This window comes from Cnephaeus nilssonii (assembly GCF_951640355.1).
Source record: "Cnephaeus nilssonii genome assembly, chromosome: 7".
Classification (NCBI taxonomy): Eukaryota; Metazoa; Chordata; class Mammalia; order Chiroptera; family Vespertilionidae; genus Cnephaeus; species Cnephaeus nilssonii.
In genome coordinates, this window is record NC_137078.1 from 64,821,430 (window position 1) to 64,847,607 (window position 26,178).

The following is a 26,178-nucleotide window of genomic DNA, read 5'->3' on the forward strand; positions in this document are numbered from 1 at the left end:
TATATGATGTTCTCCCTTATCTTCTAAAACTGTTAGTTCTACCTTTTACACTTAAACCTTAGATCTGTCTGGAATGGATTTTTGTATTTATAGGGAAGTTGAGGTCTAATTAAATTTTCTTCCATGTGAATAAATGTCCTGGCAGGGTTGAGTGGTCTCTATTTTCCCATTGACCTACAGCACGACCTTTGTCACACCAGATGTCCAATATCTGAAGACCTGTTTCCATGCTCTCTGATCCTTCCAATGTCATATCTATCTTCAGCACATCGTGGTCTGAGACAGTAGTTGATATCAGTACCTTAACATGTTCTGAGACATGACTTATGCCAAGTATATGGTCAGTTTTTATAAATGTTCTATGTGAATGCTAGAAAGATATTACTTTTCTCTTTTTTTGAGTTCTCTAATTTTTTTATATAGGGATCAATTTATGTACTTTAAATCAAGTATGTGTTAATTTTCTTATTAAAAATCTTCCATAAACATGACTTTTTAGATGCTTGATTCATCAACATTTGAAAGAAATTTGTTGAAATATCACATAAAGATGGCAAATTTTTCAGTTTCTTCCGAAAGTTCTAGCATTTGTTGCTTTATATATTCTATTTTATTAATTGCATATAAAATTTGAAATATATTCTAGTAAATTAAATGTTTCTTCATTATGTTGTAACCATTTCTATCCCTAGTACTATTAACAAAAATATGTATATATCTTTTACTGTGGGTTAGTCACTGTTTCATATATTTAATATGCATTAACTCATTCAATCTCACAACAATCCTGTGAGGTAGACACTATTATACAAATTTTATAGAAGAGAGACTGAGGCACAGGTTAAGCCACCTGCCCAGGCTCACCCAGCTAGTGTTCTTCACTAGTGTCTCCTAGAGATTCTCTGTCTTGAAGTGATGTGCCCGATATTATATGCTTCCTGGTATTATCATTAGTATTTCCATTAGTATTTCCCTAGTATACATGTTTGATCTTTTAATTTTGTTTTGCATATTCACATTCATTTTCTCTCATATAAATAACATAGAGCTGAATTTGGCTTTTTAAAAAATCCAGTATGGCCCAACTGGTGTTGTTGCCCAGTGGTTGAGTGTTCACCCATGAACCAAGAGGTCCCCAGTTCAATTCCTGGTCAGGGCACATGCCCAGGTTGTGGGCTGGTGTGCAGGAGGCAGCTGATCGATGTGTCTCTCTCATCGATGTTTTTATATCTCTATCCTTCTCCATTCCTCTCTAAAATAAATAAAAAACATTTTTTAAAAATCCAATATGATCATCTGTCTTATTTCCTACCTTGTCCTTGACCTAAATTTCAGTCTTCTGGCTAACACTAGCGTTTTCCTCAGGACAGACTTGCCTTCTATGCTTGCATGCTGCTTACTGCTCTCTGTCTGGTTTCAGCTGATTTGTGGGGCTGTTAGTATACTAGGTACAGTCCTTAGTAATTTAAGACAAAAGGAGAGAAAAAAACAACATTATCCAGGATCCAGCGTTTTGAATTTGGAGGGCCCTTCAGAATATTCTCCTTACTCTCTGCCGCCAAATGAGGATGTGCAGAACTCTGAGCAGGAGGGCAATCCAGTCAGAGCTGCCTTTCAGGAGTAACCCAGCCCTCCATGGAACGCTGCAGAGGAAGTCAGAGTAGAACATATGTTAGCATGTTATTACCTAGGACTAGGTCATTTCAGGGAAAGCTTATGGGACCAAAGCCAGGAGCTCATAATGCTGTGACCTGCTTGAAGTTCTCCATAGGATGTAAGAGACACTCTATAGTGCTGTGCTACTCATATCAATGACTGGTGATGTGGGAAAATAAATGTTTCCCAAATTAAAAAAAATATATATATCACAATCACTCAGCTGAAAGATGATCAAAATGTATCCTAGGGTGGTGAAAAGAATGAAGGAGAAGTTATTTCAGAGAACTTAAGTGGAATTTATTAAATCGTTAATTCCTCTGGTGGAAACCATATCATCTTCATCTCATTACCCAGCTCCTGATATAGCACTTAAGACATGGTAGGTTCATGAGGAATATTTTATGAACAAATGATATTGATCAAATCGCTTAGACCCAACAGAGTCTGACTGATTTTCATGTGACAGTAGTTCTTCTGTGTGGCCTCAGAGAAACCAATTATGAAAGGCATCTGTAGCAGACAGGACACTGATGGAGAGTAGCAGAATTTGGAAGGAGAAGAGCGAGCGAAGATGGTATTTGAGGTCTTGTAAGCTTGGCTAGATTGCATGTCATGTCCTGGTGGGTATTCAGTTGAGGAGTACCCCAAAGCACTCTGGATTAAATTGTCGCTAGCTAGGTAACCTGGACCTCTGCTTTATGTCTCACTGCCTTTTGTTCATCAGAATATCTCCTAGGGAGTCAGCAAAAGAAGGGACGGGGGAACTTGAAAAGGAGGCTGGCACCAGTGGGACCTGGGCATGTTATCTTACTTCTCTGAACCTGAATTTCCTAACCTGCGATGTGACAATAGCAGTCCTTATCCTGCCAAGTTCATTAAGCTTTCTAACTTGATCCCTAGGAAAGCAAAAATAAATTGACAAGGAGGCAAAAAGTTGACCATAACGTTCACATGGTTAGCATGGGTATAAAATGATGTGATCTTTCTGGAAGATAATTTGGCAATGTGTATCTGAAATGCCCAGACCCTTTACTTAACCCAGTAATTTTACTGCAAGCAACTAGCTCTACTAAAAAAAAAAACACATAAAGAACAAATTATGCACAAAAATATCTGTGTCATGGTTATTTATAAAAATGAGATGTTTAAAACCACCCAAATAGCCAATGATTTTATAAGTATACTAGAGGCCTGGTGCATGGATTCATGCACCCGTGGGGTCCCTCGGCTTGTGCTGCGCCCTCTCACAATCTGGGACCCTTCGGGGGATGTCAAAGAGCCAGTTCCAGCCCAATCCCTGTAGGCCAGGCCAAGGGACCCCACCAGTGCACTAATCTGTGCACCGGGCCTCTAGTATGTATATAAGATCTTTGGTTAATCTCTTCCCACCTTCCCCCACTCCCTCTAAGATCCATCAGTCTGTACCATGTTTCCATGCCCGTGGTTTATGCTCCTGAGTTGAGTGTCTGCCCCCTGGTGGCCAGTGTGCATCATAGCTACCAGCCAGTTGGCCAGCCAGTCACTTAGGCTTTTATATAGATTATAGTATAGTACTGTACATAAACATTAACATATGTGTTAAATATATACTAAATAGTTTTCAATGACATGGAGAAATGCTTGCACTATGACAACTGAAAAATAGCAGAATGAAAAATTGTATGTATCGGAATGATCTCCATTCAGTTTCTGAAAGGGTTTGGAAAATGTTTGGAAGGAAACTAAGATGTCCTTAAAAGGTCAGATCATGCTTATGTTGTCTCTTTTATACTTCTGCTTTGTTATTTAAATACTCAGAATATATTGCTTTATTATCAGTAAAGAAAATAAGCTTTTAAGTAGGCATTTACCTTGCCCCTTCCCTGCCCTCACAGCTGTAGCCCCTTCCAAACAGCCATGCCCATTCTTACCAAGCATTGCTGTATGCGTGGCATAGACACACTGGAATATAGGGTTGGATCCCATTTTCTGGGAATCTGAAGTGGAGAGATGAAACAATTGGCCATTAGACAGAAAAACAGTGATTACTGAGCTCCATGTTGTAGACTTCAAAGGCAACAGATGTTGAAAGGAGAGAGGGATTGGAGCTCCCTCCACAAGTCCTTGAAGGCTTCTTAAAAGACTTTCTAAGCTGCATCTCCCTAGCCAGTCAAATGCTGAGTCCTTGACATTCTGTTGGACACCTGTGACCATAATCTGAAGGGAAGAGTGACACGAGGTCTCTGAAATCTCAAAAATCCCTGTGACATAATACCCTGTGGTTCTAATTTACCCGATAAAGAATTATTTAAGGTTCAGATGTGCAGACACCAGATGGTTGACGGAGCAGGATCCTGTTTTGCTCATATCAATGATGGAGATGCTGGTAATTCTGTCATACCAGAAATAAAAAAAGAAAAAGAAAAAAACACGTTTTGAAGCAGCAGGTATGACATAGATTTGAGGCAAACGCACATGGGTTCAAATCCACTATTTCTGTGACCATGATATTCTCTGATCACTATTTCCTCTGTAACCCTTTATGAATGATGACTTTAACGGATGCTTACTGTGACAAACAAGTCAGTTAACATGTGTAAAAGCATAAGGCGTGGCACATGGGTTCTCAGAAAGTGTCAGTTCTTTCTACAATACCCTCTCCCTCCCTGATTCCTTCCCTGCTAATGCTAAGCACTAGTTGGATTTGTTTTTTCTCATCGTGGAGGTTAATGTTATTATTCATGTTTTAGAGGCACAGAAACTGAGGCTCAGAAAGGAGAGAAAGTATGATTACAAGCAGGTTGATCGCTTGCTGCTGGTTTCCAAAGTGGATTGCCACAGATCAGGGGGTCAGCTTTCTGTGGTCTGTGGGCTAAATATAGCCGGCCACTTGTTTTTTTGTAAATACAGTCACACTGGCCCAGTTAAGTGGTTACCCCAGAGATGTTAGGCCTTGCAAAACCTAAAATATTTGCTATCTGAGGTTGCCATAGAATCAAAATATACTTCTAGATAACTTTTAAATATTTTTTGTAAAGCAATTACCCAGAAAGTACGGATGGTTCCATAACTGTTTTAGTTCCATCTTAATTGACTTGCTCAAAAATATTTTTCTCTTTAGGGATGAAGATAAAGTAAAAACTTGGAAGCCCAAGTTATTTAAACCAAAGGGAAAAAAAGAGAAGACAGATGCTCAAGGATCAGAAAGGTAAGTACACAGGTGTGCCTCTTTACAGCTTCTCCGCTACATGCTATACCTCTCACCAGGTGTGTACACTTAGGCCGTCAAGACATTTGATTTTCAGGTTCTTCATCTGCACAATGAGAATTACAACACCTAAATTATGGTACAGTTGAGGGGATTAGAAGAGACACGGAATATGAACATGTAAAGAGCAGCACACATTTATCTTCATCATCTCTGCTTTTGGTGAATGGGGAGTGAGGAACGATTTCAAACCAGCTCTTATCAAACAGCAAAAACCTTCCAGTCTTCTTTAAGGTTGAAAAGATTTCCCCCCTATAAGACAAACCTTACATAATATGCCAGTCTGAACATATATGAAACTAGGCATCATATCGTAAGACTGACTTCCCTAAAATACAATATAATTCTAGTTATGTCTACATTAGTGTGAATTTACAAAAAACTGTTTTATCAACTCAAAATCTAACCTTCACTCATGTGATTCAAGCTCCCAGTTGGATGTGGGGGCATGAGGGGGAGGCAATGTTTTTCACTGTCTTGGGTGGTGACTTGGTACTCAGTGCCCCAGCCTTCACCTCAGTTACTAGGAGATGGGGCAGATCCGAGGCCCACTGTTTAACCAATGTCTTCGGGAAATCCTTGTCTAAATAGTCATTATGCTGGGAACACTGTATGGTCTGTCTGCACTGGGAAACCTGTCTAGAAAAGTCCTACAAGGGGCCACCCCAAAAGAAATAAGACATTAGTCTATACCAAATTTAAACTCAGAGGACAGCATACAATGACCCTTCCTTTAAATTTATTTTCTTTGGGTTTAAATTTGATGTAATTTATTTTTCCCAAGTAGGAAAGATGTATTCACAGACTAGAAAGCACTTCCCACCTTCAACTTCATAGCATAACAAAACAGAATTCCAAGAGAGGAAATAGAATTTCTTACTGCCCATCCCCCACAGAAAGCTTCTTAGTATTTTAATGACTGCATGTAAGTCTTTTTAGGAAACCATTTTCTGGTGCTTTTTTAATTCTTACAACAAACTGATATAATAGTTTACTTTTATTCTCAACTCAGTAAATTTGAAAATGTGGTAAATTTTAAAATGCAATATGTTGAGGTTATCATTACTCCTGTAGATGGATGTATCAATTTCCATGTGCTCTTGTTTCTTTTTTTTGAATAATTTCTACCAATTTATTCCACCAATAAAAAATGCTTTCCATGTTAGTACAATCCTTTCACTATCCCTTTATTAATGTAAGACAGCACGTTTTCAGAGAAGCTGGGAAGGATGTGGCAGGTCTAAAGTCCTGGGTAGGATAGCCCACCTGTAAGACGCCCCACGTGGACTTTGCATGTAGCACGGACAGGGCAGCTGGAAGGTAGACTGTGGCCAAATTCTCAAGTGCCCTGTGTACCATGGGACTAGGACTTCATCTCTGAGGCAGTAGAGACAGATTCAAAGGTTTAAGCAAGAGAGGCGGTCAATTAAATTTCAGAAAGATGACTGAAGACAGGTCTGCAGGTAGATTCGCAGAAGGAAAGACCAGAGGGGGCATGGGAATGACAATGTGCAAAGGACCTTGAATATCAGATGAGAACTGCCATTGCCTAGAACATGGCAGTGACTGTGGAATGAAACATGTAAGTAATGCTTCTGAATAAAACGGATAAACTGTTTGCCTCTGTCAGTACATTAAACAACTGAAATGCAGCTCCAACCCCCAAATGAAGAGCAGGAGGGAGGAAAAGGACGTAAAAGCATAGTCAGCCTCTACTGTAGGGTTATCCACTTTTATGTCCTGAAATTGTTGCATATATTTTGTGGCATCTTGCTTTATTTTAATAATTCTGTCTTCTCTGTAATAATTCACCAAACTGGAAAGGTCTCTGATTCCCCAATTAGATTTCAAAACCTGGAAAACCACAATATGTGAGCCATTTATTCTAACTGGTTTCCATTAATCTGAGGATGAGTGAGGATATTTATAATGTTCCGTACATTTCTTCTTTCAGAGAATCTGATTCAGAGAAGTTTCTCATGTAACTTAAATTGTTTTTCTTTTTTTGTTTGTTTTAATATATTTTTATTGATTTCAGAGAGGAAAGAGAGTGAGAAAGAGAAACATCAGTGATGAGAGGGAATCATTCATTGGCTGCCTCCTGCACACCCCCTACTGGGGATCAAGCCTGCAACCCAGGCATGTGCCCTTGACTGGAATTGAACCTGGGACCCTTCAGTCTGCAGGCTGACGCTCTATCCACTGAGCCAAACCGGCTAGGGCAAATTGTTTATAACCAATTAGATGTTATTCAAGGTTATCTTGCTGTAAAAAAAAAAAAAAAGGTTAATTGAAGGGGGAAAGAACTGGTATCGTTTGGTTCAGTTGTTTTGACAATGTGCTGTGGTTTGTGTGTAAAATGTATATAAAATTATAAACAAAAAAATTCCTAAATTTTTACTGAAATAGGACAACTTTACAAATTTGCAAACTTAAGAGTTATACTAGAGGCCTGGTGCACAACATTCGTGCACTTGGGGGTTGGGGGGGTGGGTTGCTCAGCCCAACCTGCACCCTTTCACAGTCCGGGTGCCCTCAGGGGATGTCCAACTGCAGCTTAGGTCTGCTCCCTGTCTAAGCCACAGTCCGACATCCTTAGCACTGCTGTAGAGGCAGGCCGCTGCACATGCCAGCCATCAGCCTTGCTTGTGGCTGAACAGTGCTTCCCTTGTGGGAGTTAACTGATCACCAGGGGGCAGCTGCTGTGTTGAGTGTCTGTCCCCTGGTGGTCAGTGCATGTCATAGCAACCGGTCTTGCCACCATTTGGTCTATTTGCATATTACCCTTTTATTATATAGGATAGTACATTCAACCCTACCTGCATTTTTCTTGCCAGTCTATCACCTAGAAATTTCTTCAGAACCAAGAAGCAAAACTTAGAAAAGAGAATGGAAAGAGAAAAACTTTTTAGAGAAAGATTTGAGGTACGTTCTCCTCTGAAGGTAAAAACAACAACATTACAGGCTAGAAACTTCTGTTTATAAAGATTCTGAAAGGATGTTGCACCCCTGCCTAAGACATGATTTCTGACTAAAAAGCTGGTATTTTTATGATTTCCTGATGCATTGTTAGATTATCATGCCTTTGTATATGCTACTTCCTCTGCCTGGAAAAACTCCTAAGGTGCTCAGTCCAGATGTCACCCACTCTTGCCTAATTCCTCCAGGTGAAGTCACTCCCTCAGCACACACATTACACACACACCTGTTACACGGATCAACGGTGTTACAACCTATGCGCACACGCCCATTGGGAACTAAAACTCTTGAGTCCCTTTTGAAGGAAAGATTTTGTCTCACTCAGATTTGCTCCCCAGCTCCCAACATAAACTGGTCACATACTGTTCAGTGAACGAGAGAGACACTGAACAAACACATGAAGAGTGAAGAAGTGGGTGAAGCCTCTGCAGCTCTTGGCCTCTTACCCTGTCACTGAGTCTGTGGGCATTTTCCCATAATTCCAAACAGCTCTAACAATCCTACCTTCTGGCTTTATGTATGACCACAGTAAGAATTTATTAATTTAGGTACTTACTGAACACCTCCCACGTGCCAGTTGCTGGACTGCGAGAGACAGAGTGTGCATCCTGCTCATAAAATTTGTACAAGTTATGTCTCTGCCTAAAAACTTTCAAAAGTTCCCCATTACCAGGTGGGTAAAGTTTAAGGCTCTGTAAAGTGGAATATACAACTCTTCCATGTCATGAAGACACATGAATTTGCTGTACACAGTTTCATACTATTAAACTGTGGCATGAAACTGTCTCCTGCAAATTGTCATAGTTGAAAAACCAGTAAAATTTCTTGACAAAACCCCAGACATCCCATCTAGTGATCCTCCCACCCCCGCCCACCCCACTGCCCCCCTCCCCGCCCCCCGCCACACACACACACAGTATTTGGACTCAGATGGGACAGAAATTCCATTTTCCATATGTGTATAATTCCATCCCTCCTCATTACCTATGGTAGCCTTCCTTGATATCCCATTAGAAAAAAAAAAAAAGTATGCCATTTCAATAACTTTTATTGAGCTCAAATAATAAACTATTTGTGCCAGGCACTGAAGGTACAAGGATGAATAAAAGCAATACACTCTCATTTTATAGGACAAATGTTTATTATAATGCTGTAACAGGAGTATATACAAAATGCAATTAGAACAGTAAATGATGAAAGTCTTCGTGCAGGGAGGTTAAGAGGGGAAAAAAAAAAAAAAAAGGTATTCCAGGCAGAGAAAACAGCATGAACAATGGCATGGAAATATGAAAGGTATGTGGTATATTCAGGATTATCATATAGCTTGATGTGGCTTCAATAAAAGGGACAGAAATGGGGGCATGGGAATGACAATGTGCAAAGGACCTTGAATATCAAGCTAAGACATGTTAATCTCATCCTGAAAGCAGTGAAAAGTGGTGACCTAATCTAATTTGCATTTTAGGAAATCACTGTGTACTCACAGTGAACAATGGCCTAGAAAGGGTAAGAAATCACTTAAGAAGCCATTACTCTGTAAGACAAACCTCGTGGATCAGATCCCACTTGGTGTAGGGTGATCTTACAATTCATCATCCAAATTCAGGAGAATTTGAGAGTGGAAGGAGGCATACCTCATCTTAAATAATAAGTATCTATAAACAAACACTGTCCTGAGCAAAGGGAGAAGTCTGGCCACCCAAATTTGGTAAAATGATACCTGTCAATATAAGCTATATATTCTGGAACTTTTTTTTTTCAGTCAAGGGATCTCAATATAGGCCAGCTAGTTACCCCTAATGTCAGATACTGAATTGCTCAATATCAATCAGATTTGTGGGTGTGTTTTTTCCCCACAAATGCCTGTCTTTGACCACAGAAGGAGAGTGGGAATTGCCCCCACACCTATTCTTACTATTTTAGCTATATATAGAAATATATAAATCCACCCAGAGAGGAAGTGTGGAGAGTATGTAAGAACATTATAAATTCTAAGAGGGTTTTCTCCCACCTCCACCCTTTTTTGTAAACTTCTCCCTTCCTGGGTTTGGAACGATTAATATTACTATCCACAGTATTATTACTATCCACAATATTATGTCACAGCATTCTCATTCACCAGAATGCATTCTAGCACAATTAGATAATGGATGTGAAAACAATGAAAATGCGATCATACCAAGCAAATATAAGATTGTGGCATTTTACCATTATTTCCTTAAATAACTTTCCTTTTAGTGATTGTCTTGCTATTATTTTCTATTCCCTTAACAAATTAGTATCTAGCATCTTGAGTTTATTTTGTGGTTACTACTATATTATTTCCTCCATTGATTTTATTATAATGAAAGGAAAATGATGCAAGCACTGTCTGATTAGTGATTTCTCATTCCAGTATGATAAAGAGATTACTGTCATCAACACAGCAGTGGCGTGTTCCAGGAATTCAAGAAATGGGATCTTTGATTTGCCAATAGCCCCTGGAGAAGAACTGGACGTCATTGATGTCACTGAAGAAAATCTAGTGATATGCCGCAATTCTAAAGGCAAATGTAAGTTATTGGCTTATTGCCCCCAAAATGTCACTGTTTAAAAAAAATCTCAAAGCATTATCTCTATAACTTAAAGTGATTTTTGTTTCTATAGATGGATATGTGCTAATTGAACATCTAGATTTCAAGTAAGTCGTTTGATTTTATACTTCAAATAATGAATTCTAAACACTTAACACATTGTTGTATACATTAGTTTCAAGGTAACACTACTGAATTTATTTACAATTCAGGAAAACATCTGAAAATTAGATATGTGACACCCTATTCTATAAGGATTACTTTGGAAGAGACTTTATTATTGTCTATTATTGTCTCCTGAGTATGTTATCCAGCCCTACAGAGCATATTTATAAACATTTTAAAGGAGCGTATAAATATTAAACAAGTTAAGAAATGCCCCAGAAATCTCCTGCTCACTACTCCACTGTCTACATTTCAAAATATATTTCTATTTTTTCTTAGGCCTCAAGGTTGTTCACCTTAGGAAGATCCACATCCAGTGTACCATGCACAAGTGAGAACCAGTTCTGAGATACTGGTCCTGCTCCCATCAGTTTACATGTCAAAATGAGATGGTGGAAACATTCATTAGGAACTCAGAAGAGAAAACAAATCCTCCACATTTCGTTGATTTTACTCCCAAAAGGTTATCTTTCCATGTCTATTTTACTGCTGGCTCGGAGAATGGGAAAGTGTGTTTTAGCATTTGAGCACTTACTCAATGAGCCACATCTGAAGTTAGCAATCATGCCTATGGAACCAATCATGCCTATGGAACTACCTAGTCAGTTGTACAGATGTTAGTGTGCTTCTATTATGAGTACACAAGTGTTTATAACTTCTAAAAGATGCTGTACATTTAAAATGGGTGTAATTTAATTCCAAAATACATAGTGCAACCATTTTATACTCACAGTACAATTACCATTACAGCTCAAGGTATAAGTGTTCTGCTTTGTCACAATTTTCTCATTAGTAAAAACAGCTAATAACACCTTGTCTACTTCACAGGGGTTGTTGTCAGGCTGCAATGTAATAATATAAATAAAAGAGTCCTAAAATCTTTAATACAGAATACTGTATAAGTGCTGTTATTTCAGTACCTGGCCTTTTCTGAGGTTGAAAGATGTTGAAAACAAAAAATGTGTTTTGAAATTCAAATCTTAAGACTTGAAAAAAATGGCTGGGATGTAAGTACTTTTACATAGGTATATAGGGTGTCTCCCCAAAAATGTATATACACCTTTTAATAATTATAAAGGCAGTGTTTATGAAAATAATTTCATTTTCAAAATTGCGCTATCAGCTGTTAAAGTGTGTATACATATATTTGGGATGCCCTGTATTTAACAGGATTTTAAAACTGAATATTTTCCTATGTTGTTAAAGTATAAACCATTTGATTTATCATAAACTAGTACCTCATTACTATTTGTCAATACAAACCATATTTTTTAGGAAAAATAATTGCCTCTAATCTATACTCAATGTGATTGTTTCTATTTCACTGTCAGCCACATTTCTTCCATTCCTTAAATCATACCTAAATTTCTCACATTATTGATCTGTAAGATTCTCTAATGTAAACATCATAACTCATCATAACCAAGACTTCAGTGATGTCATCTGTCTCTATTTTACTTTTAATTCTGCATGAAAACATATCAGTAAATATAACGTTCTGTCAGATAAAAAAACATACAAATGTACTTGACCCTAACAGAGGCTCACACTGGCCCACACAAATTCATTTATCGGCCAAGTCACCAGCCACCTGTTAACATGCACGACAAAACCTTCCCTTCCTCCTGAGACTTCTGTGAAACACTTGGTTTTCCAAGATGACATAGCATTCTGTTGACTGGGCCCTCTCTTACACACCTTCAGAACTTTTAAAACACAGATTGTAGGGGAAGAATAGGAAGAGAGGAAAAAAAGAATATTTAAAGACAAATTCCTAAGAGATGTGGTTGTTTCTGGGTAACAGGGTTAGGATGATTTCTTTTTTCCTCTTCTTCAAACATCCTGTACTTTTCAAATTTCCCACAGTAAGCATGCACTACCCATGGAATTTAGGAAATAAAGGAAAAGCATTTTTACTAATCAATACAAATTCCTTCTTCTAAGTTTGGAAAAGCAAATTGAAATCTTATACTAGTATATCTTGACTTCGATGTGTCATTAATGAGGACTAAAGTACAATGTTTTTCAAAAAGTTGCTTTTAGGTATATAAATATGGATGGTTACCATAATTGGTAGTACATAGGATCCCGTCTACATTGCTTGTTTTCTAGTCTCAGTGGCCATTAGTATAAAATTCTATTGTTACCTGAGATCTTCTCCAGTGGTCGGCAAACTCATTAGTCAACAGAGCCAAATATCAACAGTACAACGATTGAAATTTGAGAGCCAAATTTTTAAAACTTAAACTTCTTCTAACACCACTTCTTCAAAATAGACTCGCCCAGGCCATGGCATTTGTGGAAGAGCCACACTCAAGGGGCCAAAGAGCCGCATGTGGCTCGCGAGCCGCAGTTTGCCGACCATGGTTCTAGGCCATTCCCTTCCTGTTGTAAGCAGAATGGTGGCCTCCATGATCTTCATGCCCTGGCTGGCACTATACCTGCAAATATGTTACATGACTTTATAGATAAAATTAAGGCTGCTGACTTTAAAATGGGGAGATTATCCAGGTGAGCCCTATTTAATTGCACAGGCCCTTAGAAGAGCCAGCCAGAGAAGTAGTGGAAGAAGAGGCAGGAGACCTTTGAGCCATGAGCCCCCTGTTGCTGGCTTTGAAGATGACGTGATCCAGAGAATAATAATGGCTCTAGAAGCTGCAGATGAGCCACTTTCCCTGCCATGGTGGTGGTGACCCAAGACTCCGGCAACCGGACATAGCAGGGGCACCCACCACCCTTATCACCCAAGCGACAACTTCCACAACCACAGTGGTGCCCTCCACTCCACCACCACAAAGATGCCAACAGCACCGGGCATCAGAGAGCATGAAGACACAAGTAGTGCATAAGAGAAAACTGAAACATTATAGCACCTCCTATTGGAAAGTAAGACCTCTAACAACCTGCTGAATTCTTAAAACCAAAATGGTACCTAAACATGAAATGTGTTCACTACTTAACTGCTCTAGAGGAGGAACAAAACATCAAACACCATGAACAACCAAGATAACATGGTATCACAAAAAGAAAATGACAGTTCTCTAGAAACCAAATTCAAAGTCATGGAAGACTATATCTAAATGACAGAGAATTCAAAATAGCAGTCATGAAGAAACTCAATGCAATACAAGAAAACTTGGAAAGGAAGGTCAATGAAATCAAGCATAAAATTAATGAACAGAAGGCGTATATTACGAAAAAGATTGAAACTAAAAAAAAAAAATTCTGGAGCTGAAGAACTCAATAAATGCGATGAATGTATTAGAAAGAATTGGAAATAAGGCAGGCAGATCATAAAAAAGAGAGAATTCGCTAGCTCAAAGACTGAAATCTAGAAATTATTCAGGTTGAGGAGGAGAGAAAACTAAGATTTTTTAAAAATGAAAGAACTCTATGAGAACAACTGAACAATTAGAAAGGGCAATCTTACCTAATAATAGACAAACATGTAAATTGACCATACCTCCACTACGCCACCAGCCAATCAGGAGTGATATGCAAATTAACCCAACAAAGATGGCGGTTAATTTGCATACTCAGCCACCCAGTGATGGTGGCGGGATGTTTGCGCAGTCGCCATGGCAACAACGCAGGTGTTCTGCCACACCCCTGGTCTCTCAGGGCCTCTGGCAGCATGGGAAGGAGGGTCCTGAGCAGAAAGAGGCTGGGCCAGAGTGGAAAGGCGGTGCCGGCAGCCAGGGAAAGGAAAGCCCATTCTAGCACGAATCTTCGTGCATCGGGATTCTAGTATAAGGATAATGGGCATTCCAGAAGTGAGGAAAAAGGGAACAGCATAGTACAAGAAGCTAACAGAACACCTAATTACCTCAATGCAAAGAGACCTTCTCCAAAAGGTTATATTAAAACCCAAAAGTTAATGATAAAGAATTTTCAAGGCAGCCATGGAAAAAAAAGACAGTAACCTAGAAAAGAAACCCGATCAAATTATCAGATTTCTCGCCTACAGGCCAGGATGGAAAGAATATGAGAGAGAAAAATCACTGGCCACGTACACTCTTAACAAAATTATCCTTTAGATCATGGGTGGGGAACCTCTTTTCTGCCAAGGGCCATTTGGATATTTATAACAGTTACTTAATATAAATTTATGTTGCTATGAAGAAAGCTTCTAGATGTACTGAATTTCAAGTCCTGCCTAAGATTGCCTTGGCAGGGCCAGACCAAGTGATTTTGTGGGCCTTATATGGTCCATGGGCCAGATGTTCCCCACCCCTGCTTTAGACATAAAGGGGAAATAAAGGCTACCCAGACAAGCAAATGCTGAGGGAATTTACCACTACAAGAAATGTTGAAAGGAGCTCTTCAACCTAAAAGAAAAAGACAAAAAATTTTGAGTAAGGTGTCTGGCAGAAGCAGGAAATCACAACTCTTTCAGTTGTTAAACACTTAAATATAACAAAGGTTAAAAGGGGGAAAAGAATTAAAAACTTTAGCTACTTCAATTTGATAATAAACAAATATATTATGGGATAATTTGTGACAACAAAAACATAAAAAGGAGGAAACTAGTTTAGGCAATTGAAGATAAAACACTATCAGAATAAAAAGGACTATTTTATCTATGAGATATTTTACAAAAGCTTCATGGTAACCACAAAACAAAAAGCCAGAGCTCAGACATGAAACATTAAAAAGGAAATGGAGAAAAACATCATAGAAAACCACCAAACTAAAGTAGCAGACAGAAACACAGGGGAAAGAAACAATGAAGACACAGAACAATCAGAAATCAAAAGATAACATGGCAGTGGTAAGTCCACATATATCACTAGTCACCCTGAATAGAAATGGGCTGAACTCACCAATCAAAAGGCATGGAGTAGATGAATGGATTTAAAAACAAAACCCAACTATAAGCTACCTTCTTAAAGGAAACCCATCTCAGCACCAAAGACACACACAGGCTCAAAGTAAAGTGGTGGAAGATTATACCTCAAGCAAATGGCATCCAGAAGTAAGCAGGTGTAGCAATATTTTCATCTGCTGTGTTTCTATATACTAAAATGAACTATCAATAATGAACTAACAGAAAGAGAAATGAAGAAAACAATCTCATTTACAACTGCAAGACAAAGAATAAAATACCCAGGATTAAATTTAGCAAAGGAGGTGAAAGACTGGGAAAACAACTATAAGACATTGTTGAAAGAAATTGTAGAAGACACAAAGAAATGAAAAAGTATTCTGTGTTTATGGATTGGAAGAATTAACACAATTAACATGTCTATTTTAACTAAAGAAATCTACAGATTCACTGCAGTCCCTTCTCAAACTTTTTATTTTTCAAAGAAATAAAAAAAAAAATCCAAAACTTTGTATAGAACCACAAAAGATCCCAAATAGCCAAAGTAATCCTGGGGCACAATGCTGCAGGTATCACATTCCCCAATTTCAAACTATACTACAAAGCTATAGTGACCAAAACAGTATGTATTGGCAGAAAAACAGATACATGGACCAATGGAACAGAACTGAGAGCCCAGATATAAACCCACACATATATGGAAATATTTACAACAAAAGAACCAAAAATACACAATAGAGAAGTCTTTTCAAAATATGATTTGGGAAAACTAAACAGTCACATGCAAAAAAAATGAAACTACACCATACACAAAAATTAACTCAAAATCATTAACCCTTTGCACTCACTTGCTTTTTTCTCGATTCCTTTATTCTAATGCTAACCGTGTCGAGTCACACTCGACATCCGAGTGCAAAAGGTTAAAGACTTGAATGTAGGACCTGTACAATAAAATACATAGAATAAAACATAAGCAGTAAGCTTCCTGACATTGGTCTTACTAGTATTTTCGTGAATTTGACTCCCAAAATAAGAGGAACAAAAACAACAATTAACATGTCTACATCAAACTAAAAGCCTTCTGCGCATCAAAGGAAACCAACAAAACAAAAAGGCAACCACTTCAATAGAAGATATTTGCAAATGATATTTCTAACATAGGGTTAATATCCAAAATATATAAAGAACTCAACAACAAAAAAGAAACAACCAGATTAACAAATGAGCAGAGCATCTGAATTGACATTTTTCCAAGGAAGACATACAGATGGTCAACAGGCACATGCAAAGATGTTCAACATCACTAATCACTAGGGAAATGCAAATGAAAACCACAATAAGATATTACTTCACACCTGTTAAAAAAGCTGTTATCAAAATCAAATTTAAAAAACCAAATAACAACTGTTGGAGAGGATGTGGAGAAAAGGGAACCCTTGTATACTCTTGGTAGCCATGTAAATTGGTGCAGCCACTGTGGAAAGCAGTATGGAGGGTCTCAAAAAAAATAAGACTAAAACTACCATATGACTTAACAATTTGTCTTCTGGGCATTTATCCAAAGAATATGAAAACACTCATTAGAAAAGATATATGTACCTCTGTGTTCATTGCAGCATTATTTACAATAACCAAGACATGGAAACAACCGAAGTGTCCATCAATGGATAAATGGATAAAGAAACTATGTATGTATGTGTATCCTAATAAATAAAGAGCCAGGGTCCATCACAACCTAAACATCCAGACAGATGACCGAATACCAGGCTAATGTCCCGGCCAGCATGGCGGAAGTCAGTCCTGGGTCCCGCCGGCCCATAGCAGGAGTCAGTCCTGGGTCCTGGCTGCTAGCAGCAGGAGGGAGCTGTGGGCCCCGGCCGCCTGCGGCATGGCAGCGGGAGGGAGCTGTGGGCCCCGGCCGCCTGCAGCATGGCAGCGGGAGGGAGCTGTGGGAACGAAGCCATGCTGCCATTGGACTGGCCTCCTGTTCCCTCCCCCCGGCCCGCAGGCTCCGGGGAACCAGAGTCATGCTGCCATCGGACTGGCCTCTTGGTCCCTCCCTCTGGCCCACAGGCTCCAGGAACTGGAGCCATGCTGCAACCGGACTGGCCTCATGGTCCCTCCCCCTGCCCGCAGGCCCGGGAAACCAGAGCCATGCTGCAATGGGACTGGACCCTACCCGAGGGGTCCCAGATTGTGAGAGTGTGCAGGCTGGGCTGACAGTCCCTCTCCTCCCACCCCCGCCCCAAGTGCACGAATTTTCGTGCACCTGCCCTCTAGTATAATTGTAAAAGATTATAATATATATATTACAATTACATTGTGTGTGTGTGTATACATACACACACACACACACACACACACACACACACACAATACAATACTACTCAACCATAAAAAAAAGATAAAATATTGCCATTTGCAACAACATGGGTGGATCTTGAGTGTATTATGCTAAATGAAATAAGTCAAACAGAAAAGGACAAAAACTATATGAGTTCACTTATGAAATATAAAATAAAGATCTACCTAATAATAGACAAATATGCAAATTGACCATACCTCCGACACGCCCACAAGCCACGCCCACCATCCAATCAGAGTGAGCATGCAAATTAACCCAAACCAAGATGGCTACCGCCAGAGAGAGCAAGGTTTCCTAGGTAACAGAGGAAGCCAAGCTTTCCGCCTGCCCTTGCCAGGCCTAAGCCTCCACTCAAGCTACAAAGTTTCAATTATAGAAGGTAAACAATTCAAACAAATGGCGGCAGAATGGAGCTTGAGAGAGCAGGCCAGGGTTGCCCCCGGCAACAGGGGAAGCAAAGCTTTCAGCACACCCGCTTAAGGCAACAAAGTTTCAATTATAACCCCAACAGCAATGGCTGCCGGTCTGGAGGGAGCCTCTGGAGCTCCAGGCTACAAAGTTTCAATTGTAGAAGGAAAATAAATTCCAGATACCAGGGCCTCCGCTTGGGTTGCCAGGGGGCGTGGCTGGCCTGCAAACCACCACAGGCCCCTCGCTCAGGCTGCCCCATGCCCCAAGGGAACCCTCACCTGATCCGGGACACCCTTCAGGGCAAACCAGCTGGCTCCCACCCCTGTACCAGGCCTCTATCCTATCTAATAAAAGAGTAATATACAGATTGATCATCACTGCAACACACAATATAGCTGCCCCCATGTGGTCAAAGATCCTGCCCCCCTGTGGACACAAGATGGCCACCACAAGATGGCCAGCAGGAGAGGGCAGTTGGGAGGCACCCAGCCTGCAAGGGAGGGCAGTTGGAGGTGATCAACCCTGCAGGAGAGGGCAGTTAGGGGTGACCAGGCCGGCAGAGGAGGGAAGTTGGGGGCAAACAGGCTGGCAGCAGAGTGGTTAGGGGGTGATCAGGCTGGCAGGCAGAAGCGGTTAGGGGCAATTAGGAAGGCAGGCAGGCAAGCAGTTGGGAGCCAGCAGTCCTGGATTGTGAGAGGGATGTCCACCGGGATCGGGCCTAAACGGGCAGTCGGACATCCCTTGAGGGGTCCCATATTGGAGAGGGTACAGGCTGGGCTGAGGGACAACCCCCCTCCGTGCACGCATTTTGTGCACCGGGCCTCTAGTCTAATATATGCATTATTGTCCTTTTGCTCACTGGTTTAGCTAGCTGTTTGTCTTTTGGAGAAAATTTACTGCACTTTTCATGTAGATTTCTTATCCAAGTACCTTATTGTTTGGTGCCATCTGCCTTCCTTCATAAAATGTGGCTTTGAAGGTGAGGGAACAGAATAGAGGTTACTGTGCATATACTTACAACATCACAGTGAGGAGGCCCAGGACAAGCATCTTCCCAGAGGCTGTGCAGAAGGAAGGGAGGAACCTCTGTCTAGAGGCCGGGGTGAGGGATGCTGGCGTCTTTGCAGGCTAAGACAGGGCTGAGGGACCCCCCCGCCCTGCACCCCCGTGCACGAATTTTGTGCACCGGGCCTCTAGTAGAAATATAAAACAAAAGATGAATGAACCAACAAAACAAAAAACAAACTCATAAATACAGACAACAAGTTGGTGGTTACCAAAGAGGAAAGTAGGGTGCAGTGAGGGCAAAAAGGGTATCAAATATATGGTGACAAACAGACTAACTAGACTTCTGGTGGTAAGCATACTATAGTGTATACATAGAATTGTACACCTGAAAGTTATGTTATTAACCAATGTTACCTCAATAATTTTAAAAAAATGCATTAAGCCACTAAGTTTGTAGTAATCTGTTATGGCAGCAATAGAAAACTAATACAATGGCTAAGATTAGGAACTACCACATATAACAAAGAAGACAAAGATGGTATGAAGTCTCCAAGGAGTCACAGACAATCTTTTTCTACAATAGTTTTCTCTGTAACCATTACCTGACATGCAGAATATTCGTTTAATAATTGAACAGAAACAAAAAGAGCTTTCAAATTAACCAGAGAGTTTAATTTGATTTTGTGGAAAAAAAGCTTATAAAGCAATCAGATATGCTGCTTTTCTCTTATGAGTTTGTACAGTGCACATATTAACTAGGGTGAGCCTGTAACTATGAAATGCTGTGTAATTCAAGAAGACATCTTTACCACATAATTACTGGAAGACACATCCTTCCCACTGGTCACTGAATACTCACAAAAATTTCATAACAAAACTGAAATTTGAATCTATGGTTATTAAAATACAAAAGCACTGGGAGTCTGGTCTCTTTTTTTTCTTCCTGAAACAAATTACAAAAAGTGATCTCAATTTGAACAGCTAAAAAAATGTTTAATAGATATGTAATTAAGTGCTTCAAAAATTTAATGTATTAGCCTAGGGAGTGTTTTTTATTGTTTGTTTTTGTTTTCTTTTTCAAAGATGGGCTAAGAAAGAATGAGTGCAGTGTGTTCTTGGGAAAAAACTTAATAATTAATATCCAATATTACATTTTCTAATGATTGTCAAGGATATAGCCTAATGGCTGTCAACTTTAAGTTTTATTTTTTTGCACTCGAAATTCACTATATAATATTTAAGTATACATGATAAAGAATTCAAGCATTCTTCCTAAAACAATATTAAATTTACTATACTTAGAATTTACAGTTCTATTACAATTTTACATTAAATACTTAAAACATTATACAAACATAGATTTGTGAACAGTCTTGAGAAAGCTCTATTTCGGTACATTAAGGCAGCTTCAGCCAACATTTTAAGAAGTTCTGAATATTTGTTGCAACAAAGGACAAATTTGATAATTGAATAGTCACTGTTTGCAATAAATTTTAAAAGTCACATAAAATAAGAATATCATAATTTGTGAAACTGTGGTCTTAAAACATTTTTACTACTATATTCTTACCACATAAGACTTACCTAAAATCAAGATACTCATTCTATCAGTATCAAATATATCTATTAAAAAAAAGGGAGGATTTACATTAAATATGAGCACGATAAACCCTGTATTTAAACAAGGACCTTCAAACAGTTTTTCATACACACCTGTGAGGTAGGTTATTATCCACATTTTATAGATGAGAAAATGAAATGAGGTTATTGACTTGCTGTTGACACAGCAGCCAAACAGACTAAGATTCCAAATTAGATTATGTTCTTTGATCTGCAGTCTTTCCTTTACAAACTTTTTAAAGGGATGAAATATAAAGATTGCTATTCATTGCACTCTTTGTAAAAACAAGAGAAGAGAGCCAAACTTTTAACAAGGTGACTTAAAAAGTGAAGCAACACAAAAAGAATAGAAGAATAATCTAGTGACCAACTTGTGATGATGACAGGCTGAGGTCTGGCCAAAGTAACCTGAAAACAAACAGGCACACAGCAACGTGACCATTCATGGAGGCAGATATAAGGAACAGGGAGAGGACTTAGAACAAAAGAAAATACAGTTTAAACAAGTTTTTGACTAATTTTTACTCTTCCTATAACATAAGGCACAATTAAGGTGTTTTTGTTTTTTAGATCAGTGGATCTATTTTTCATTTTAGGAAATGTTATTTTGTCTAGAAAAAATGGTCTTTCTTCATAATGAAACTTAAAAAGGGATTAACTGTGAAAAATACATGTGTGAATTAGCAGCAAAAATTAATTATGCAATTCTCGTTGGCTATTCCTATTTCTCTTTGAAATGTTAAATCAACACAAAGTAGCAAACCTTAAATAAACAAATAAAAAAACTGTATGAACTTTGTCAAAATTCTATGAATGCTCACGAAAGTTTTCATGCTAGGATATTCTACAAATACTGTACTTTTTCCTGTAAAGAGAGTTCTGCTCTAGAATTTTTTTAATTGCACTTTAAATGTAACTGAAATTTACCTACCCTGCTTGTCCCAATAATCACAAGTTAGATCCATAAAATCTAAACTGCTTTAGATATAGTTACCAAAAGTCACATATAGTGTTGCGGCTGCAAACTGGCACATTGCTATGTGAGGCTGGCAGTAAACATTAACACTGGCTCACAAAATTAATACAGGCCCAGTCTGAGAACTTCTAGACCAGCCTGATTCTTATCAGGTTGTGGCTGAAAAGGTTTAACTAAAACTCAATCCAGTCTGCACTGTGGGTCCTGCTCTCTCCATATTTACACGTGCAAAAGACTAGTAAGGATGCCAGCAACCGGTTTAAATAAATTTATGTAATTTTTAAAGCTCATCAAACAAAAATTACATTTCAAAGGTTTGGGAGAATATCAAGCTGGTAATAGGTATTCATGAATAGAAATATACTCTATGAAAAGTGTTTTATCTAATATGCATACAAAATGAAAAATTATCCATCTGTAAATAAAATTTAGGTACACCTAAATCAGATAATATTTAGGATAGGGGCTGGAGCTAATTTTACTTTTTAAAAAGACTGTACGATAAGAACCTTGCAAATTAAAGAAGTATATCCTAAAAAGTTCCTTCAGTATTTTTTAAATACCCTCAATAACTCAGACTTACTTGTAAAAATCAATATGCTCATCTAAATACTTTATATAATTACATCTAGTTAGTGCAATCAACTGGTTCAAATAATTAAACTAAGAAACAGTTAAGACTATGTTATGTCACTCTAAGACTTGAAAGCAATACACCTGTGTTTATTTTTATTACTCAACTACTCTGATGTTTCAGCGACTGTTCTCTCCATCCTCACCCCCTTCCACCCCACCTCCCCCCGCCAGGAAGGAGGCACATAAAGGGCAGTGATCATTGCTGATTATTGTATGGCATGGATCTTTATGAAGAGCTTTCTGATCCTGCTTCCTCACCTGGAAAGTGGGCGCCTGGCAAGGTTACTGCGGCATGTTAACTAAGTTAATAGATATGGATCTAAAAATCACTATAAAATGTATGGAGCACTCCCATCACCTCAAATCAGCCATGGTTTGCTTCTGTCAAGTGCACATGACGTTTTAACATGTTTGGTTTTCTGCCATTTGTATTCCAGAGGGTAGCTGCATTTCGGAAAAAAAAAAAATCCAATATATAACATCAAAATGCCTCACCAAACATATACAGAATATTCTCACTAGTATAAAAACTCTAAATATATAAAACGTGGACATTAATGCAAATCATATGAGAAGACAGAACTTTAAAGCTCAAAGATACCTCAGGTTACCTTTTGTTATCTTTAGGTTACAAAAATGAACCCCAACATAGGATGTGTCTTACCAACAGATTGCACATATCCCTCATCCAGAATTTCTAACGAAGTATAATCTCTGAGAACTATTATTAAAATAAATTACATTCCTTATTTAAAAAGCCATAAAGTAACAGGATAACAGTAAAACCACAAGTAAAGAAATACCAGATTGAAAAGGTAGGGGTCTTTGAAAAAACAAAAACAGCCAAAACTGTGAACATGTCTAGCATTTAGATATTGAGATTTCACAACCATTAATAGGATTTCAATTATTAACCAGTGAACAGACAAGAGACGGTGTCTGTGGTAGACACGTTCCAAGCTTTTATATTTTACAAACAGAAGGTGTGGTTCTTATATTAACTCAGTATGCTGCACAATAATAGAGGCTACAGATAACTCCACAGTCAAAAAATCTGTAACAGTTGTCTATGATTATTTCCTCACTTATGTCTCATCAAATACTAAAAATCAGTTTCTATTCCCTGAGTACCAACTGGCTAGGGAATAAGAGAAAGCAGCAACATACAGACAATTCCCTGACATAAAAATATGATCATTTCTGATTTAATTTAGGCTCCTGGATTCTCTTTATAATAGCTAGTATCAAGGAATGCAAATGCTAGTTTACAAAACTGTCTCTTAAAAACTTGTTGACTGAGCCCTGGCTGGTAACTCAATTGGTTAGGGCAGTGGTCGGCAAACTACGGCTCGCGAGCCACATGCGGTTCTTTGGCCCCTTGAGTTTTTAGCAAAGGCCAGCTTAGGAGTACCCTAATTAAGTTAATAACAATGTACCTACCTATATAGTTTAAGTTTAAAAAATTTGGCTCTCAAAAGAAATTTCAATCGTTGTACTGTTGATATTTGGCTCTGTTGACTAATGAGTTTGCCGACCACTGAGTTAGGGCATCATCCTGATACACGCAAGTTGTGGGTTCGATCCCAGGTGAAAGCACATACAAGAATCAGCCATAAGTGGAATAAATCAATGTTTCTCTAAAAATAATTTTTAAAACATTTTTTAAACTTGTAGATTGAAAAATCCAACTTATAATAGGTTTGCCTCCCTCCCTCCCTCCCTCCCTATAAACTCAATTTGAGATGTTGTTTATTCCTACATTAAAGGATAATGGGAATTACATCTATTTAGAAAATGTTCACTCACTACATACATATTTTGAAAGTAAGAATCAATGATATTGGCTCATTATCCATAGAGCCATAAGCATTAGTCCCTAGTCTTAGTACTTTTTTACAAGTAACCTGGTTCAAGATTTTTCAGTTACCCATTCAGCACACACAAAAAAGAAAACTTTGCTCCCAAACAATACCACAACCTGATTAAGAAAATCAAGGTGCTATTTAATGCAGCTCAAGGTGACTATGTCCACAGGTTAAAATTCAATTATTCTGATTTTGAACCAGATTCTCTCCAACAACGCATAAGGGAAAAGGGATCTTAATTTTATTCTTAACTACCCAAATTATGACAATCGGGGACAATAATTTTCCTAAAATAGTATTTTCCAAATTTGCTTTTACCCATGGGTTTGTACAGTGGTCGGCAAACTCATTAGTCAACAGAGCCAAATATCAACAGTACAACGATTGAAATGTGAGAGCCAAATTTTTTAAACTTAAACTTCTAATGCCACTTCTTCAAAATAGACTCGCCCAGGCCGTGGTATTTTGTGGAAGAGCCACACTCAAGGGGCCAAAGAGCCGCATTTGGCTCATGAGCCACAGTTTGCCGACCACGGGGTTAGTAAGTTGAAAAAACATGGTTAAATTAATTCAGGTGAAGAGGGTAAACAAGTTAAAGGGTTGCCTGTTTCCCACAGGGCATCAAAGCCTTTAACGCTCACATCTACTGTCATCTTCAAGTGGGAAAGTAGCACGTAACGTTTTCCAAACTTGTTTGAGTGGAATCTTTCTGCAGAGCATCTCGCAGGATACAATTTGGGAAATGCTACTCTAGAATCCGATGGAGTCCATTTCCATGACATAGCTAAGCCTTTATCTATAACCTAACAATAGAAACTCTCTTCTAGAATTTTAACTAAAAACAGTTGTTCCTACCGCAGATCTGCCTACCACATACCACATCCACAATTAACCAGTATATAAGACTGAAATGTGGGGATTTAGTACTGATTGTGGGGATTTAGTACTTCTCTGTTCATTAGCAACAGAAAGCCTCCTTTGACAATGTTCTAGCTCCTGTTATCCTGGACTAAGCCTCCTGGAATCTTCTCTCCACAAAACAATTCTAGATTCACAGAATAGCTGTGCTTTAAAAACTTAAGCATACAGTAAAACCAAAACTGTGACCCTTGGTTCTCCTAAATTCAACAGGTAACTATCAAATTATATTCATGAATACCCGCAAGAATGAGAAAATAGTAAATAATTTTTTAACTCTCAAAAAATATGATAATCATCCATATAAAGTAATTTTGATATGAATAAGTTTCTAATATATGATTTATTAAGACTAACAAAGCTAAAATACCACTGGGTTCCTTCCTGCTGTTTTTCCACCTTCAAAATTATTAGGGATTTTGTCAGTGAGGATAAGGAATCAGATTAGTTCCTTATTTCTAAGGTCATCCCATTGATAGTCTGGCACAGATTATGAGGTGACCTTGCTTCTCCAAAAAGAGGTATTTACACACTTGGAAAGGCCAAAATTATGCCGTATCTACAATGCACAACAGACTAACAATAGGAATACTGCTTATCCCTATAAAAATAATCACAAAAAGCACCCTTTTGTGCCACTAGGTGGCAACCTTTCAAGGGCTTAAACTTAAAACTTCTTGACTGCAACCCCAAACTCTTTCCCAGCAAGGGTTCCTTTTATTTTGATATTAAGTCAGACTTAAAAAGTTACTTAACAAGATGTTTTTAAAGATCTACAAAACAATATGATGTAACACTGCACATTCCTGACTCAAAACTGTTTAAAGGTAGACATGCTTGTCTTCCATAGACACGGAAGAAATTTGGTCTAGCATTCTCATTTGCTTCTGGTAGGAAGCATTATTTTTGGCAAAGAGAAACCTGTCAAGGC

The 26,178-nt window shown here is 38.5% G+C and overlaps 1 protein-coding gene across 1 annotated transcript in view; it reads left to right on the forward strand.

The window, feature by feature from the left end:
* Positions 1 to 24,182, forward strand: part of FYB2 (FYN binding protein 2) — a gene marked incomplete at its 5' end in the record, with an annotated part of 111,286 nt that extends 87,104 nt beyond the window's left edge. The window contains 5 exons of the mRNA XM_079777376.1: positions 4,760 to 4,846; positions 7,744 to 7,831; positions 10,281 to 10,437; positions 10,532 to 10,565; positions 10,903 to 24,182. Coding sequence (XP_079633502.1) covers positions 4,760 to 4,846; positions 7,744 to 7,831; positions 10,281 to 10,437; positions 10,532 to 10,565; positions 10,903 to 10,924 — 388 coding nt within the window. The 3' untranslated portion in view covers positions 10,925 to 24,182. The remainder of the gene's footprint in view (positions 1 to 4,759; positions 4,847 to 7,743; positions 7,832 to 10,280; positions 10,438 to 10,531; positions 10,566 to 10,902) is intronic.
* Positions 24,183 to 26,178: the final 1,996 nt, after the last annotated feature.